Source organism: Corythoichthys intestinalis, chromosome 17 (assembly GCF_030265065.1).
Source record: "Corythoichthys intestinalis isolate RoL2023-P3 chromosome 17, ASM3026506v1, whole genome shotgun sequence".
NCBI lineage: Eukaryota > Metazoa > Chordata > Actinopteri > Syngnathiformes > Syngnathidae > Corythoichthys > Corythoichthys intestinalis.
This window is the reverse complement of record NC_080411.1, coordinates 30,408,202-30,422,794: the sequence shown is the minus strand read 5'-3', so window position 1 is coordinate 30,422,794 and position 14,593 is coordinate 30,408,202. Positions and strand designations below refer to the sequence as shown.

Sequence of the window (14,593 nt, the reverse complement as noted above, 5' to 3'; positions counted from 1 at the left end):
CTAGCAGCTTCATTCAATAGTACCCATAAAACGGCTGTGTCAATGTCGACAGTGAAGAGACGACTCCGGGATGCTGGCTTTCAGGGCAGCGTGGCATAAAAAAAAAAAAAAAAAAAAAAAAAAAAAAAAGCCTTATCTGAGACAGGCTAATGAAAGGAAACAATTAATATGGATAAAAGAATACAGACATTGGGGAGAGGAAGATTGGAAAAGTGTTATGGATGGATGAATCATAGTTTGAGGTTTTTGGACTTCTGATCAAAGAGAACATTTTAGAGATGCAGGACAACAGAAAAGATGCTGGAAGAGTGCCTGATGTCATCTGTCAACCATGGTGAAGGTAATGTGATGGTCTGGGGTTGCGTTGGTTGGTGGTATAGTGGGTGATTTGTTCAAGGTTGATAGGATTTTAAATAAGGAAGGCTATCACTTCATTTTACATCGCCATGCCATACCCTGTGGACAATGCTCGATTGGAGTCAATTTCACCCTACAACATGACAATGACCCAAAGCACACCTCCAAATTATGAAAACTATTTAGGAAAGAAGCAGGCATCTGGTATTCTATCTGTAATGGAGTAGCCAATCAAGCCATCAAGCCAATCCAACTTGTGGGAGGTGCTTCTGGAAGCGTGAAGTTTCTCCAGACAACCTCAACAAATTAACAGCTAGTATGTCATTGGTCTGCAAAGCTGTAATTGTTGCAAAGGGAGCATTCTTTGATAAAAGCAAAGTTTGAAGGAAAAAATTTCATATAAAAATCCTTATTTCTAACCTTGTCGATGTTTTGACTATTTTCTATTCATTTTGCAACTCATTTGAAAAATAAAAGTGTGGCTTTTGAAGGAAAACAAAATTGTCTGGGTGATCTTAAACTTTTGAATGGTAGTGTATGTAGAGGCACCACTGTACTCTAATTTATTGTGCATGTTACCAGTGTTGTCTTCATCAACGACGCCGAAAATATTTCGTCAACGAACAATTTTTTCATGACGATGTGCTAACTCTTGCGTGACTAAACTACACTGAGACGGATGCCAGTTTTCGTCTGACGGGACTAGATGTAAATTGGCCACCGTTTTAGTCATAAGATCACAGTATGTGACATTTTCTTCATATGTGTAGTTAGCACGCATCATAGCAGTGTTTGGTCGTGTCACACATCATGTGCTGTGCCTCCACACACAGCTTACTCACTGGCCGGTCAATAGGTTTGTGTCCTCTCCAGGCTAGACTTGTGTGAAACACATGTCAGGTGCTGCTTGATAAGTTTTAATATCTTAGCGAGATATGCCATGTTGCTTTAGCCTTTAAAATGTCTGTGCCGAGTGATCATCATACACTAAATGTAACTTGTAGCGTTAGCATTTAGCGTGGGGTCATCTGAAACTCTTGAAAAACGTTTTACATACAATTTGTGGCCTCCAGGTGAGTTTAACTGAAAATAATGTATTGTTTTTGATTGTTGTATCACGGAGATGGTGACGTCTTTGTAGACTACAATTATGTGCTCGTCTGTCAAATGTTCATTTGAAATTGTTGGAAACCTTTTTATTCATGGACTAAAACGAAGTTTATCGACGAAAACATTTTGAGTAACTGTTGACTAAAATTAGACAAACACGTTTTCAAATGACAAAAATATGACCAAGACTAATAACTTTTGGACTTTGACTTTTGGACAAAAACAACAGTCGTGTACTATATTTTTCTTTGTTGTAAAGCCCTTTGAGGTTTATGTAAAGGGGTATATAAATAAAATTGATATATTGACCAGAAGAAAGTCCTAATGTTACAAGAGAGCAAAGTTGACTTCCGACAATGACACAGCATTTTTAGAATGAGGTATTGCACAGAGTATATATATATATCTAGCCTTTAATTAATATAAATATGCAAAAAATTAAAAAGGAATCTGGTAACACTGACCCTTGGTATGGGGGTATTTAAATTAGTATTTTTACCAAGAAATATTTTAGATACGTTAATTATGCATCATTACATTTCAAAGTAAAATTATACTCATTACGAATTGAGTACATTACGATACCAATAACTACTGTAACAATTCATCTCAAATATTCTATATTCAAACGGCCACAAGCAGAAATCAATTTTATTCCGTTTTAGATTCATGCAACACCAAAGAATTACGTGCTAAAGTATGTATATTAATTTAATATTTCAAAGTTTCAAGTTTTTTAATTGCTTGTAATAATCAGAAAAACACGTTTTCCCACTAATTTGGCAATGTCTTATTAGTATGACATCAATACTCCTACTTGCTCCGAGATCATGTAGCAGATAAGCAAACAATGAATTAATTACAACAGCAACAATAGAGGCTGCACTCATTGAGGCTCTGGGAATGAGCCCGGAACAAGAACGTTATTAGCCGGCCACAATGAACCACCGGGTCATTAGTGTCCATTGGGAAAAGAGGAAGAGGATCAAAATCAAGGCTCGGATTTGGAAACAGCTGCAGCGCATCAATACAGGGGCTGCCACGGGGCCCGGCGTGGCAGGAGCCCCCCTGCTGCGCGCAAACGTGCAATGCTAGAGCGGGAGGGGGCCAACGGCAGGAACATGTCACTTATTATTAGGGCTCCGAGGACAAGGCGGTGCCAAGGCACTTTTGGAATTGCTGTTAATGATGATTCTTCCACTTTTGTACGAAGCGATAAAGTGCCCGAAAACTCAAGTTTTTGCAAGCGTGCATCCTGGTGAGAAGGTTTGTGTTAACAACCTTCACCAAAAACTCTGAAGAGTTTAGAAACAAAGTGAATTGAATCATCCGTTTTGGTATGAAAGTATATGAAAAAGGTGCCTTGAAACTACCGGCAAGAAATTAAGGTAATTAAATCAGGCCGTCACTTTCACTAAACGTGAAATTAGACGTGTTGAATAGCAAGTGTACCAAAAATCTCTCAGTTGAATGTTATGAAGCTTCAAAACTGTTCGTTATGCATGTTTGGTTGTCAATTGGACATCAATATTACAATTTTTGACACATTTTCTTGTTGTCTTTTTGGGTACAACAATTTCATTATAATTGTTCAGTGAAGAAAACATTTTGGACAAGAAAGGTTATGGTGCAAGGCCATTGTGAACATTTTGTCTTTGAAATATAAAGGCAATATGAAAGGCATGCAAAATCAGACAAAATAGGTCTTAAAGTATTAAGTCAAGAGTCAAGTCGCGAGTCCTCAAATTTGCAACTCAAGTCAAATTGTCTGCTGAATACCAAGGCCTTTTTTCGGGAGGGGGGCGTAAGTGGGTGGAGCTTGACATCCAATTGTGATGATCCCCAAAATTAAAACTCTGCTGGAAAGTTGCAAAAATGCCACTACCGACACCTATCTCACAGAGTAAGAAATGTGAGCTGATAAGACCATCATAGCAGGAAGAAAAAGTTCTAGGACCCATGCTGAAAATGGAGGTCAACCACAAGAGAGGCTTGCGGAAAATTTATTATGACTTTTGAGAACTGTCAACAGGCTATATAGAAAATAGATTTTCTGCTAATAAAACATACAGTTGGCCTATCATGGTTGTATTTACATAATAGAACTCTCAGGCGTCAAAAACAACCAACAAAAATCAGCTTGTATAACAGTACACAATGAAGGTAGTCTGGATGTTTTTTTTAATACACGGTTAACTGTACACCAAAGTAAACCCACCATAATTAGACATTTTTTCAAATTATATCCCTTTTCATTAAGAAATGACGTTAATACAAGAATCAGTTCTCCATGATGACTTGTCACCCTTGATATTTTTATATTAGATCACACAACAAAGAAATAAAAAAATAATTAAAAAGGTCTTAGCATCGGACAGAAGCGGGAGGTACCGAAGGAGAGCGTTTTTTGTCTTTTTTGATCATAACACTTCTTAAAACATAACAAAAACCAATCATCGCACAGGTAGAAGAAAACAAGAGGCTTAGCAGTCTTGAACACACGCAGAACAGACACCCCCGAACAAAACAAAAAAAACATTTCTTCATAAGATGCAACATCCAATTTCAATCACATTCACAATCTTGGAGCAGTATAAGAAAATAAGAACCGAGAGAGAAAAAAAAAAAAAAAAAAAAAAAAAAAAAGAGGGACAATTTTCTTACAATACTGGTGGCAGGAAAAATCATTTCTATATGAAACATTTTTTTTAAATTAACAGTCAAATACATGAGCATATATATTTATATATACACTTTTACAAGGTAGCAAAGGCAAACATCCCTCTAAGTCTTATATAATCAGATCCGTGTAATAAATTATCCTCAAAAGAAAACATTTCATAAAACTACAAGTTAAAAGTCTGTCAAAAATATTCGAGAAACCATCTTTGTATATCAAACGTGAAATAAGATATTGCACCTTTTTTCCCCGTATGTGAGCAAGTTGAGTACAATAAAATGACAATGAAGGAAAAAAAACAACAAAAAAACAGCATACAATGCACAATTAAATTAGAACTATCATTGCTTTTTCTTCGCTTTAAACCGTGTAACAAAAAACACATTCTGCTGTAACAAAACATCACAGTTTCATTTCATTGAATTATGTAAGATAACAGAATCATCGCAAGACGCTCTTCCGTGACAAAACGACAACAAAAAAAAAGGTATTCAAGACTGCTAAGCGGAATCAACATGGTGCCGCAAGAAACAGAACGAACAGATCATATATAAGTATTGCCTCTTTGAAATGTTACACACGCGCTTTTCATTTTGGCGAAAAAACAAAAACCAGATCCCAGATAACACGCTCTATTCAAAAATAACAGTGTACACAAGCATTTAGTAACAAATAAAGTTTCTGCTGATTACAAATATATTTCATCATGTCATTCTACAGCTAGTGTTTCCCACTAAGAAAAGTCTTCAAGGCGCTGCAAGTCTAAAAAATACCAACAAAAATGATAAAGGAAAAAACAAAAACAAAAAAAGAGGGCCGTCTTCATCCTTTGTGACGAGGCCTTTTCTAGTGATCCTGTAGGACAACAAACAGATGCAATGGTGGTTCACATACAGCAACGTGAAAACTGAAACCCCGATGAAAATAGTAATAACGGCACTAAAAAGTAGGGTTGGGAATCTCTGGCATGAAGCCGATTCGATATGTATCTAGATACACAGGTTACGATTCGATTAAAAAACGATACATTTTTAAGGCCGAGCGATTCGATGCAGTTTAAGAACAATGCGGTTCGATACAGAGTGAAAACGATACGATAGTAAACATTTGTTGTGTGTGTTCGTACAGTATTTTGAAAATATAAAAAAATACCACATTTTTTAATAGCAAAATTAACAAAATTTCATACCAATGTTATGTTTTATTTTTTATGAGAAAAAAATAAGGCTTACTATATGACCATCATTTTGTTGGATGGGATTGATAATACAATAAAACTCCAGTCACAGACAACAATAAAGTGCAGTAATTCAATTACTGTATTTCCTGGTGTTTTTAACACAAGAGGTAAGTAATTTAAGTGCAAACTTTCAATGTAAACATCTTACAAACAAAAAATATTAATTATATGCAGCAGCTCTTGAAAAAAAAACTAAACCTGCTAGTGTTATCGTAAATAAACAAATTATGCTTTACGACTGGTATAATTGGGGGAATAAAAACATAGCATTTTAGACAGGTCAATAATATAATCATTACTTTAACCTAATACACAGCAAAGTCACTTATGCCCGTGCTTCCTCATTTTTTATTGCTCATCACTGTCCATCTTTTTTGAAGGGCAGATTTTTCTTGAGGAAGATCAACTAATCCACATGTTCATGTTTAAGCAGACTGCGTTTCGTGGAAACAATATGCCGCCCTTTCCAGCATTGTAGTGGATTATTTTTCAGGGTTAAAACTCACGATTTCTGTACCGCTCCACACTTCACACAAGCTCTGTCCCATGCGAACAGATCTGGCTGCCTTCATCACTTCAAAGTCCGACTTTTGTTTTCCTGGGTGTGTTGAAAATCAATCACAGCACGTCGCTGCCGTCGGTGATCACACTGTCCATTGTTTTAGCATGTTGCTTCGTTGCCACTACTAGTTTCGTTTTCGTTTTGGGCTGTTAGTGTGAAGAAAACGCTACGCTGCGTGCGTTACAGTGGTTTCGTTAGCTCTCGCGTTATTATGACACGCCCGTGACGATCGGGTAATGACGGCGACTAGTAGCGGTTCTGCCGAAATGCATGGGAAGTAACTTGTGGCAACCACGACTGTGAGTAGTGCTTGTCCATATTATATCATGCGTGCGGTCTCGATCTAAGTGTGCGCTGTGTGGTGAATAACGAGCACTTGTGTCATTCACTGAAAGACAAGCGCAGCATGTGAAGTAAAAGCTAAATTATCATATTAAGCAATGCATTGAACTAGGCATTAGAAGCCGATTCTTGTGCTCACGATAGCCGAATTCTATCTCTACTATCGGTTCACTGAATATTTAATGGCTAATTACTGTCGAATGGTAACTTTACTGTCGATACGTCTGTATCTCTCACCTGGAAAACCGGATATCCGGTCGTATCGGTTTATCGTTCTCAAGCTTACTAAAAAGATGTCATCGGTAACACGGAATACTAAGAATGTGCTGATGCTGAGGAGTGGGGCAAACTTTCTTCAGACCGACGTCAAAGACTGGTAGATGGCTACAAAAAGCGTCTCACTGAAGTTATTTCAGCCAAAGGGGGTAACACTGGCTATTATGTGGTAGGGTGTCCTCACTTTTTCCTCAATTAGAATATGCATTATTGTTGATAAATTAGAGTAAAACAATGTTTTTTTTTGTTGTTTACCTGCAATTAAATTACTTTTTTTTTTCTGCAGAGATAAAGAAAAACATGTTCAGACATTGATACGTGAACATTTCTTAATAAGGAACTGAATATTTAATGGGGTGTCCTAATTTTTTCACATGACTGTACGTGATAGATTAAAGACTTAATTTTTTTTAAATGACTCATTAGAAAGTATCCAGTGATTATGCCGTAGACAGAAGAAAAGAGTGCCTATAAATACAGAATCAGTTTTACTGTACATGTTTAGAACAAACTATACTCACATATGCAAATAGGGGTGGTAACTAAGCCTGTCGCAATATGCAATAATTCCATTTACCGCACGGTAAATAAAAATGAAAGCGATACATTTTCCACTGCGATTTATCGCCTCACGTGCACGTGCGAACGCGCGTGTGGCTGACATGCTGTTAAAAAGTTCGGCTTCCTTGTTACCAACTACGCAAAATGCATTTTCGTTCTGGGTTCAGCAAAAAAAATAGCGCCGGAGCCAATTTGTTCCCATTATATCCTATTGTTCAACGTATCCCGGCCGCGTCAGTGCTCCGGATTGACTGCGGACCAACTCTGGCGGGCTCCGGCAGTCAATGTCAATGGTTTAGGCTATTTTTTATTTTTGCCGGAGACGAATCAGTCAAAATGGGCGGAGTCGGGCCTGGAGTCAACAGCCCAGTTGCTTATTCACGGTTTAACCAGCGAACATGGACGAAGAACGCATTATCACAGTCACAAAGTGATTTATGATGTAGCAGATCATCATTATAAGAACAATATTAAAAAAGAAGCTGTCCTATTATGTGTGTTTTTCTGGCAATGATATCTAACACACGACGTGCTGACAACTGTTTTTTATTAACACACAGCGCTTACAACACTTCAACCTGTGGCTCTCGGCAGGCTGTGTAGAGACACTGCCCCTCTCACTGCCGCGTCACATGAACAAAACAACAACAGTGTTGCGTGCGCTTCATGGTGCCTCAGAAAACATCCAATCACAATATTATACATGGAACGCCATAGCAGAAGCTATGAGGGGAAACGTTTTCATTTGCCTAAATGCGCAAGTTATTAAGTGCAATTTTATTTTTTTCTTGAATAAGAAATTTTATTTATTCTGTGTTTCTATGCGGAATTAATATTGTCTGTTAGTATTAGTATTGTGAGGCATGTCATTTGTTTTTAGTTGTGATTTCTTAAGTATTTTTTAATTAAAGAGTAAGCGTTTATTGCGTTTAAATGGGTGTACTTGATCTATTAATATATACTGTATTCTCACAGTGTTATTGTAAAAAAAAATTTTTTCCTAAATTTGGGAGGGGGGCGCAATAATATCAATAATTTATGACAAATTATCGCACACTAAAGTTTGTTATCACAACAGGCCTAGTGGCAACCTCTTGGTACCTCACGATACGGTAAGAATCGCGATATACAGCTCACGATAACATTCTCACAATATGGCGAGAACGCTTATCGATACTTTGGTCAGGAAATCATTCTATTCTACATAACAACTAATAAACAGAAAAACAAGCGAGTAGACGTCCAATCCATTTCAACTGGGTGGGTGGCAACAAATGAACCCCTCCTTTTTCAAACGGGCCCCTCCCACTTCTATGGCCGTCAGTGCCAGCCAATGCCAGGCAACGAGGTAATTTCCGTCAATGGCAGCTATAGAGTTAACTGAGACACTATCATGGTGAAAGATTTGGTAGCAACTTTTTGGTTCCATTTTTTTTTTTTTTTAAACGTTGACACTTTTTTAAAACGATACAGTGATTCTTGGCATGGGCGTATCGATAACCTTTTGGGATACAAATTATCAAGATATATCACAAGTTCGATATTTTGTGACACCCCCATGAGCTAATACAGTATAGGACTTCGTACATTTTTATAATAACACCATTTCTTACATACCATCGTGCCTTTCGTATGAAAGATAACTTTTTATCGTTTAATCTATCACGTTTATATCTATATCTGCGGTCAGTGCTCGAGCGAAAGTGATGTCGATTTGCTCATGGTAGCAATCCGGTAGTGCAGGGGTCTCCAAACTATTCCACATAGGGCTGCAGTCGATGCAGGATTTCATTACAACAAAACGAAAATGTTCATTTAGAAGTGTAATCAGTTGATTGCAGTCAGGTGCTGCTTGTTTTAGCAGAAACCTCATTGGTTAAACTGTCTGAGCTTGATCGGTTGGAACAAAAAACAGACCCACAGCGGCCCTTGACCGGTTTGTAGACTCCTGCGGTAAACTGTCACGATCAGGTAGTGACAGGGACCGTCGCCCTTACCAAAATGGCCACCCTAAGGTCTTTTTGGTGGATGTGATGTAAAATCTTAACATGCATCTGCCGATAATTGAAATGAGTTTTATCATTAGCTGAACGTTCATTCGCTGCCTCTCTCTCTCTTAAAACGGATTAGACGTCCAGAATCGTCAACGACAGCCAATGAGTTAAAGGTGCTATGAAATGTTAACCAAAATTTTGAAAAAGACTGGACTACTGTAATTTTACACGTAGAAAACAAATTTGGCAGCTATCTGCCGTTTTTGTTTTTTTAGCCATTTCATAGTTATTACACCCAAAACAACACATCGGGGAAAGCCCACTTTTTTCTAGCAATTCAGAATAGATGATCATCTAGCTTTCTTTTACTGCGCTAGCTAGTACTCGATGTTAGAATGACGGAACGATCACACATCAACAAAAATAGAAAGCCTACGGATAGCATGCTAGCAGACTGCAAAAATCTGCAGCTCATTCTGGGTGTGAAAATCTTCTGATTGGACATATTTTAATGGGCAGAGCTAAGGTGACTGATGAAAGACTAATTAGGATCTAATTTCATTATTAAGCCTTTCTGTCATGGTTTTATTTGTTTTGTAATTTGTGTATATAATATGGTCTGCTATCATTTTAAAGTCACTTGCTGTAGTATTTCATAGCACCTTTAAGCAGTGTCTGGCCAAGCCAAGATAGAAATGACATTCGAGTATGCAATAATGTAGTATTTAAAAAAGTATATTCAAAAAACGTGGTATTGGTACAGAATCGGCATTAGCCGATACCACATAGCCGGGTATTGGAATCTTTATTAAAAAAAAAAAAAAAAAAAAATTATTGGTGCAACACAAATAGTAGTAGCTCCCACTTTGTACACATTTTCATTACCATTTACAGCTCAAGGGCTGCTTGCTTATTCATTTTTAAACACCTACCTCCAAAAAATAAAAATAAATAAATAAATAATAATAATAATATGGACATTTATGTCTTTTTGTTTTAATTTGGACATCGCTCTTGATGGATTGCAGTTTTGTGTTGTTTTAATCAATGAAGACGAAATAAATTTCACTAAACTCTGACAAATTAAACTTTGCCCTTTACTGACAAAATGGCTATGAGACATTTGTCTAGTCACACAGGAATTTCAACCAGATATACAAATTTCAGTGAGAGAATACACACCTGAAGGCCCGGGGCTTGAGTCTGCTGGGCACCCTGGTTGAAGTAAGCCATGGGCTGCCTGTAGAAATCCACCCAGGCGTTAAAGTCTGGAGTGGAAGCCTGCTGAGAGCCAGGAGTCGAGGTTTGTCCTGACAACAAATATACACATTTAGTATATACTAATACATATACATACACACAGAGGTGGGTAGAGTAGCCAAATATTTGACTCAAGTAAGAGCAGCGCTACTTCAAAATAATATTACTCAAGTCAAAGAGTATTTGGTGAAAAGAATACTCAAGTCATGAGTGATACTGTAAGTAACTGCTTAAGATGTTTGATTTTTTTCTTCAAAAATTGTATTTTTTTCTCAGCACAGTTATCTATATGAGCAGTTATTATATTGTACTATAATATACTACATAACCAAATTAAGCCAAAGATATACAAAAAAAACCAACATTGAATTTTGGGCGAGAGCAAAGAATTCTACAGAAACGAAGCATTATTAACAGTTCCTATTCTGAAACTAAAAGACCACATTTCCGGTTTTCCGTGGTCAATCGTACCAAATAAAAACTGGGAGAAAGATTAAAATCCAGGCTTTTGAGTAATGTTGACAGCGACGCTCTATGTCAAATACTTAAATTTTTTACGGGGTATTAAATACGCCATATGATTGAACAGGCCGACGTGATCATAGAACAGCAAGCTTTAGTCTGATTGCTATAATAGAGTAATGTGATTATTGTTGGGACATATCATTGGTGAAACTGACGCCACTGTTGGAGTCTCTGGCCAAAAAAAAAAAAAAGTTAACTAATACTACGAGTGTAGCACAAAGTAGCCGAGTAATAGTTGCGTTTCTTCTTCACAAATCTCCCAAAGTATAAAGTATGGTTTAGTAAAACTACTCTTAGAAGTACATTTTTCCCCCCAAAGTTACTCAAGTAAAATGTAACAGTAAATGTAACGCGTTACTACCAACCTGCATAAACACCCCCCACCCCCCCTAAATCCAAGACGCAAACATGGAATCTACCCTCATTAACTCACCCCAGGCTTTGTTGTATTCAGGAGCAGCACTCTGGGCTTGGCTTTGCTGACCTGCAACAGACAATGTTCTTAAAAAGGGACATAGCACCGCTATCATGTGCATACCAGTAGAAAGGGGAGGGTGTTCAATTTCTTCAATGTGTAATAGTACAGAAAAAGGTAAATAAAAGCCAGTATTTAAAGGATGTGGCCACCCTTAAAACGCCAATTTATCAATGCCAGTCCCATTTTAGCCAATCAAATGTGAGCATCACACCCTTCCTTATTAATTCATTAATACCCATTATCACATACACCCGTGTTCATTCTTTTTATGTGTTAGTGTATATCTGACGTCATGAAATGGCTGTGCTCATTTCCTGTTTAAATGTTAATTCCTCCATTATCAAAGGCCTGAGAAATTTATAATTTGCATAAACACTTTGAACAACAGTCTTTCACATGAAAATCAAGTGTGTTAAGTTTTGCTAGTCCCTTTAAGCAAGAAGGAAAAATGGCAAATTCAAGATAATTGCAATGACTTTGGAAATTAGGCTGTTACGCTATCAATATAGTCGTATGATCATACCATGCTACTCAAAACATTTGTCGTTACAGTCAAAGGTTTTCAGGTCATTTGAATTTATGATCACTCTGGAATTAGTTCAAATTTAATTGATATCAATAGGGGATTTTTGTTTTGAGGGTTGACTAAATTTAACTTGAAATTGAACAGTCATGGAACTGCAACCGCTGGACCTTCGATGATGTGCTTTGTAGTAGGTAGAGTTAGCATGCTTGCCTAGCTTTTTGTAATACTGCTCCCAGTCCATCTGCCCCGTCTGGGATCCGTTGTGACCTGAAGTAGACAGATAATGCAGTCAATTCCTCAAGTGCAATTCTCTTTCCTGATCATTTCCATAGAGGATTCATAAAAAATGTGTCTGCACAGGAAAGAGGTGATTACCATTAGCATGTCTCAAAACCTCCACTTGAATATACACTTTTCCTTTACTGTCATTTTAGGATCTAAAAATTGCATTCAAAGTGCCTGACTTTAACGTGGTCGCATCATCGAAGCCAGGTTGCCTAACTGTGCTTCCTAACTTTTTTTTTTAGCCAAAACATTACAAAAATTGGATATGTAGTGTGAATTCTATCAAGTGGCAACCGATACAGCTATTTGTTGGAGTATAGGATTCGGTCACAAGATCAGATACAATCTAGTACAATGGTACCTCTACTCACAAACGTTTCTACAAACATTTTCAGGTTACGACATGTTTAAAGGGGAAATTAATGCTTCTTGTTAAGAAATGTCAGGTTACAAGAGGCAAAAATACTGGACAATAGCTTAAAAGATGCGTATCAACCTCCTGCGTTCTGCTTTTAAATGTCTCGCCATAAAATCCTCCTGTATTGATCATAATATTTCCAATCATGCGTAGTAATCAGGCATGAAAATGGGTCAGGGGTTAAAAAGGTGAGAAGGGTGTGGAGGAAATATGTTCCAGTACACTGTACACCCCAACAAAATATTGAGCTCTGTCGACCCACACTGTGTTTCAGCAGGGCCGTGCAGAGACCGGTGGAGGGGCGGGTGCTCGTAGATCAAAAGAAGCACATGAACAACTATTTAATACACCTTAAAACAACATAACTTCAATTTTAACCAGCTTTAGATAATAATTGGCTGCGACTGTGACATACTTTAATTGGGAGGGGGCAACAGTGAATAGAAATCAAAACTGTCATCAACACTTTCTGGCTGTGACTCAGTCAGTCTGCCTCTTTTCTTCCTTCAACCTCTGCATCAAAACTTCCTTCCTCAACTTGTTCATCTGAGAACAAACCACATCAGATGGTCACTGAGCCACCAACAGCACAGTTTTCTCAAAACTATTATTTCATTATTATCCATACTTAACAACTCTAGCACCTAATGATTAATAAAGCAATGACATAAAATCTTATAGTAAAATAACATTGCAATTGTGTTTATAATTGTATTTAATACCCGACTATCCTTGCAAACTTGTTCTTACCAGGTCTGCTATTCACCCAGCTGATGAGGTATCCACTGCCTTTAGCAGCCTCATCCAACTCATTTTTTTATCCCTCAATCTCCTTTCCCTACGAGGCATGTCTATGTAATGAAATATAAATATTTAAAAAAACAAAAAAACAGACTCCCCGGTGGCTTTTAGTTTTAAAGCTTTCTTAATTTCTTTCTCTCTCAATAACGATGGAGGTAGATTTGTGTTTTTATTATTCAATCAAAAAACGAAGTTACTTCTATCAAAAACAAAGTTGCTTCAATCAAAATACAGTATATACTTTTAATCCCAAAAAAGTCACTTCAATAAAAAAAAATTGTTTTTGATTGCAAAAATAAATTTGAGACAAAAAAAGCATTTGAAAACTATTGTTCTTGATTGAAACAAATTTTTCCATTGAAGTAATGTTTTGCGTTTGGGCCACATTATGGCTAGGACATTTGTGTCTTTATTATTCAATCAAATAATTTGCTTTAAACAAAAAAATATATATAAAAAGAAAAACTTTGCACATGTGTCAACCACCGTTTAACAAAGCCTAAGAGGGTTTGAGTAGACTCACTATGAAGCATTTAATTAAGTCAAGCATTTTCTTACTACTTTATTCTTGTTTAAAAAATAATTCGGTGGGGCAGTAACATGTTTAAAACTTATCATAATTCTTACATTTTGAAGTGCTTGAAAACCATTTATAAATGATACTTTGGTGAAAAAAGTGAAAAAACGTCATATATGTATTTTTTTCCAATGTAAAATCTGAATAAATACATTGAACACGCACAAAAAAATGGGGGGGGGGGGGGGGGGGCTTCTGCGCGGTTTTCACTTATTGCGGCGGGTTCTGGTTCCCATTAACCGCGAAAAACGAGGGATCCATGTATGTCTGAAAAGCTTTAAGAAGCAAGAGTCATTCCCACCACTCGTCGGGCCGGTATTGTGCCGACACCAGCCGTCAGCTCAAGTCCCAGCCGAAAATAACGTGTCTCAGGAGGACGACAGGAGCGATACGAGGCGCCCCAGTCAAGCGGCTCACTTCACCGCAGTATGTTAATGTAAGGAGTGCGCGCGTTTGGAATAATGGAACGCAGCTTGGGCCGATGATTGGTTCTCGTCAGCGATGCATCTAGAAGGATTTGCTGAATGTCCAAGTGTCCCTTTTTTAAAGAACCGATTTCTTAAGTGCTCAATTTACGTACTAAGTTAATCACATGATGATA

General features: G+C 37.3%; 1 protein-coding gene across 2 annotated transcripts in view; it reads right to left on the bottom strand.

Annotated features, from left to right (window-relative positions):
• Window positions 1–3,631: 3,631 nt before the first annotated feature.
• Window positions 3,632–14,593, bottom strand: part of fubp3 (far upstream element (FUSE) binding protein 3) — a 56,597-nt gene continuing 45,635 nt past the window's right edge. For both annotated transcript variants that reach the window (XM_057818985.1, XM_057818986.1), the window contains exons 16-19: window positions 12,122–12,178; window positions 11,341–11,391; window positions 10,305–10,432; window positions 3,632–5,002 (exon numbers count right to left, since the gene is read on the bottom strand). In XM_057818985.1, the coding sequence (XP_057674968.1) occupies window positions 4,994–5,002; window positions 10,305–10,432; window positions 11,341–11,391; window positions 12,122–12,178 (245 nt within the window). In that variant the 3' untranslated portion in view covers window positions 3,632–4,993. The remainder of the gene's footprint in view (window positions 5,003–10,304; window positions 10,433–11,340; window positions 11,392–12,121; window positions 12,179–14,593) is intronic.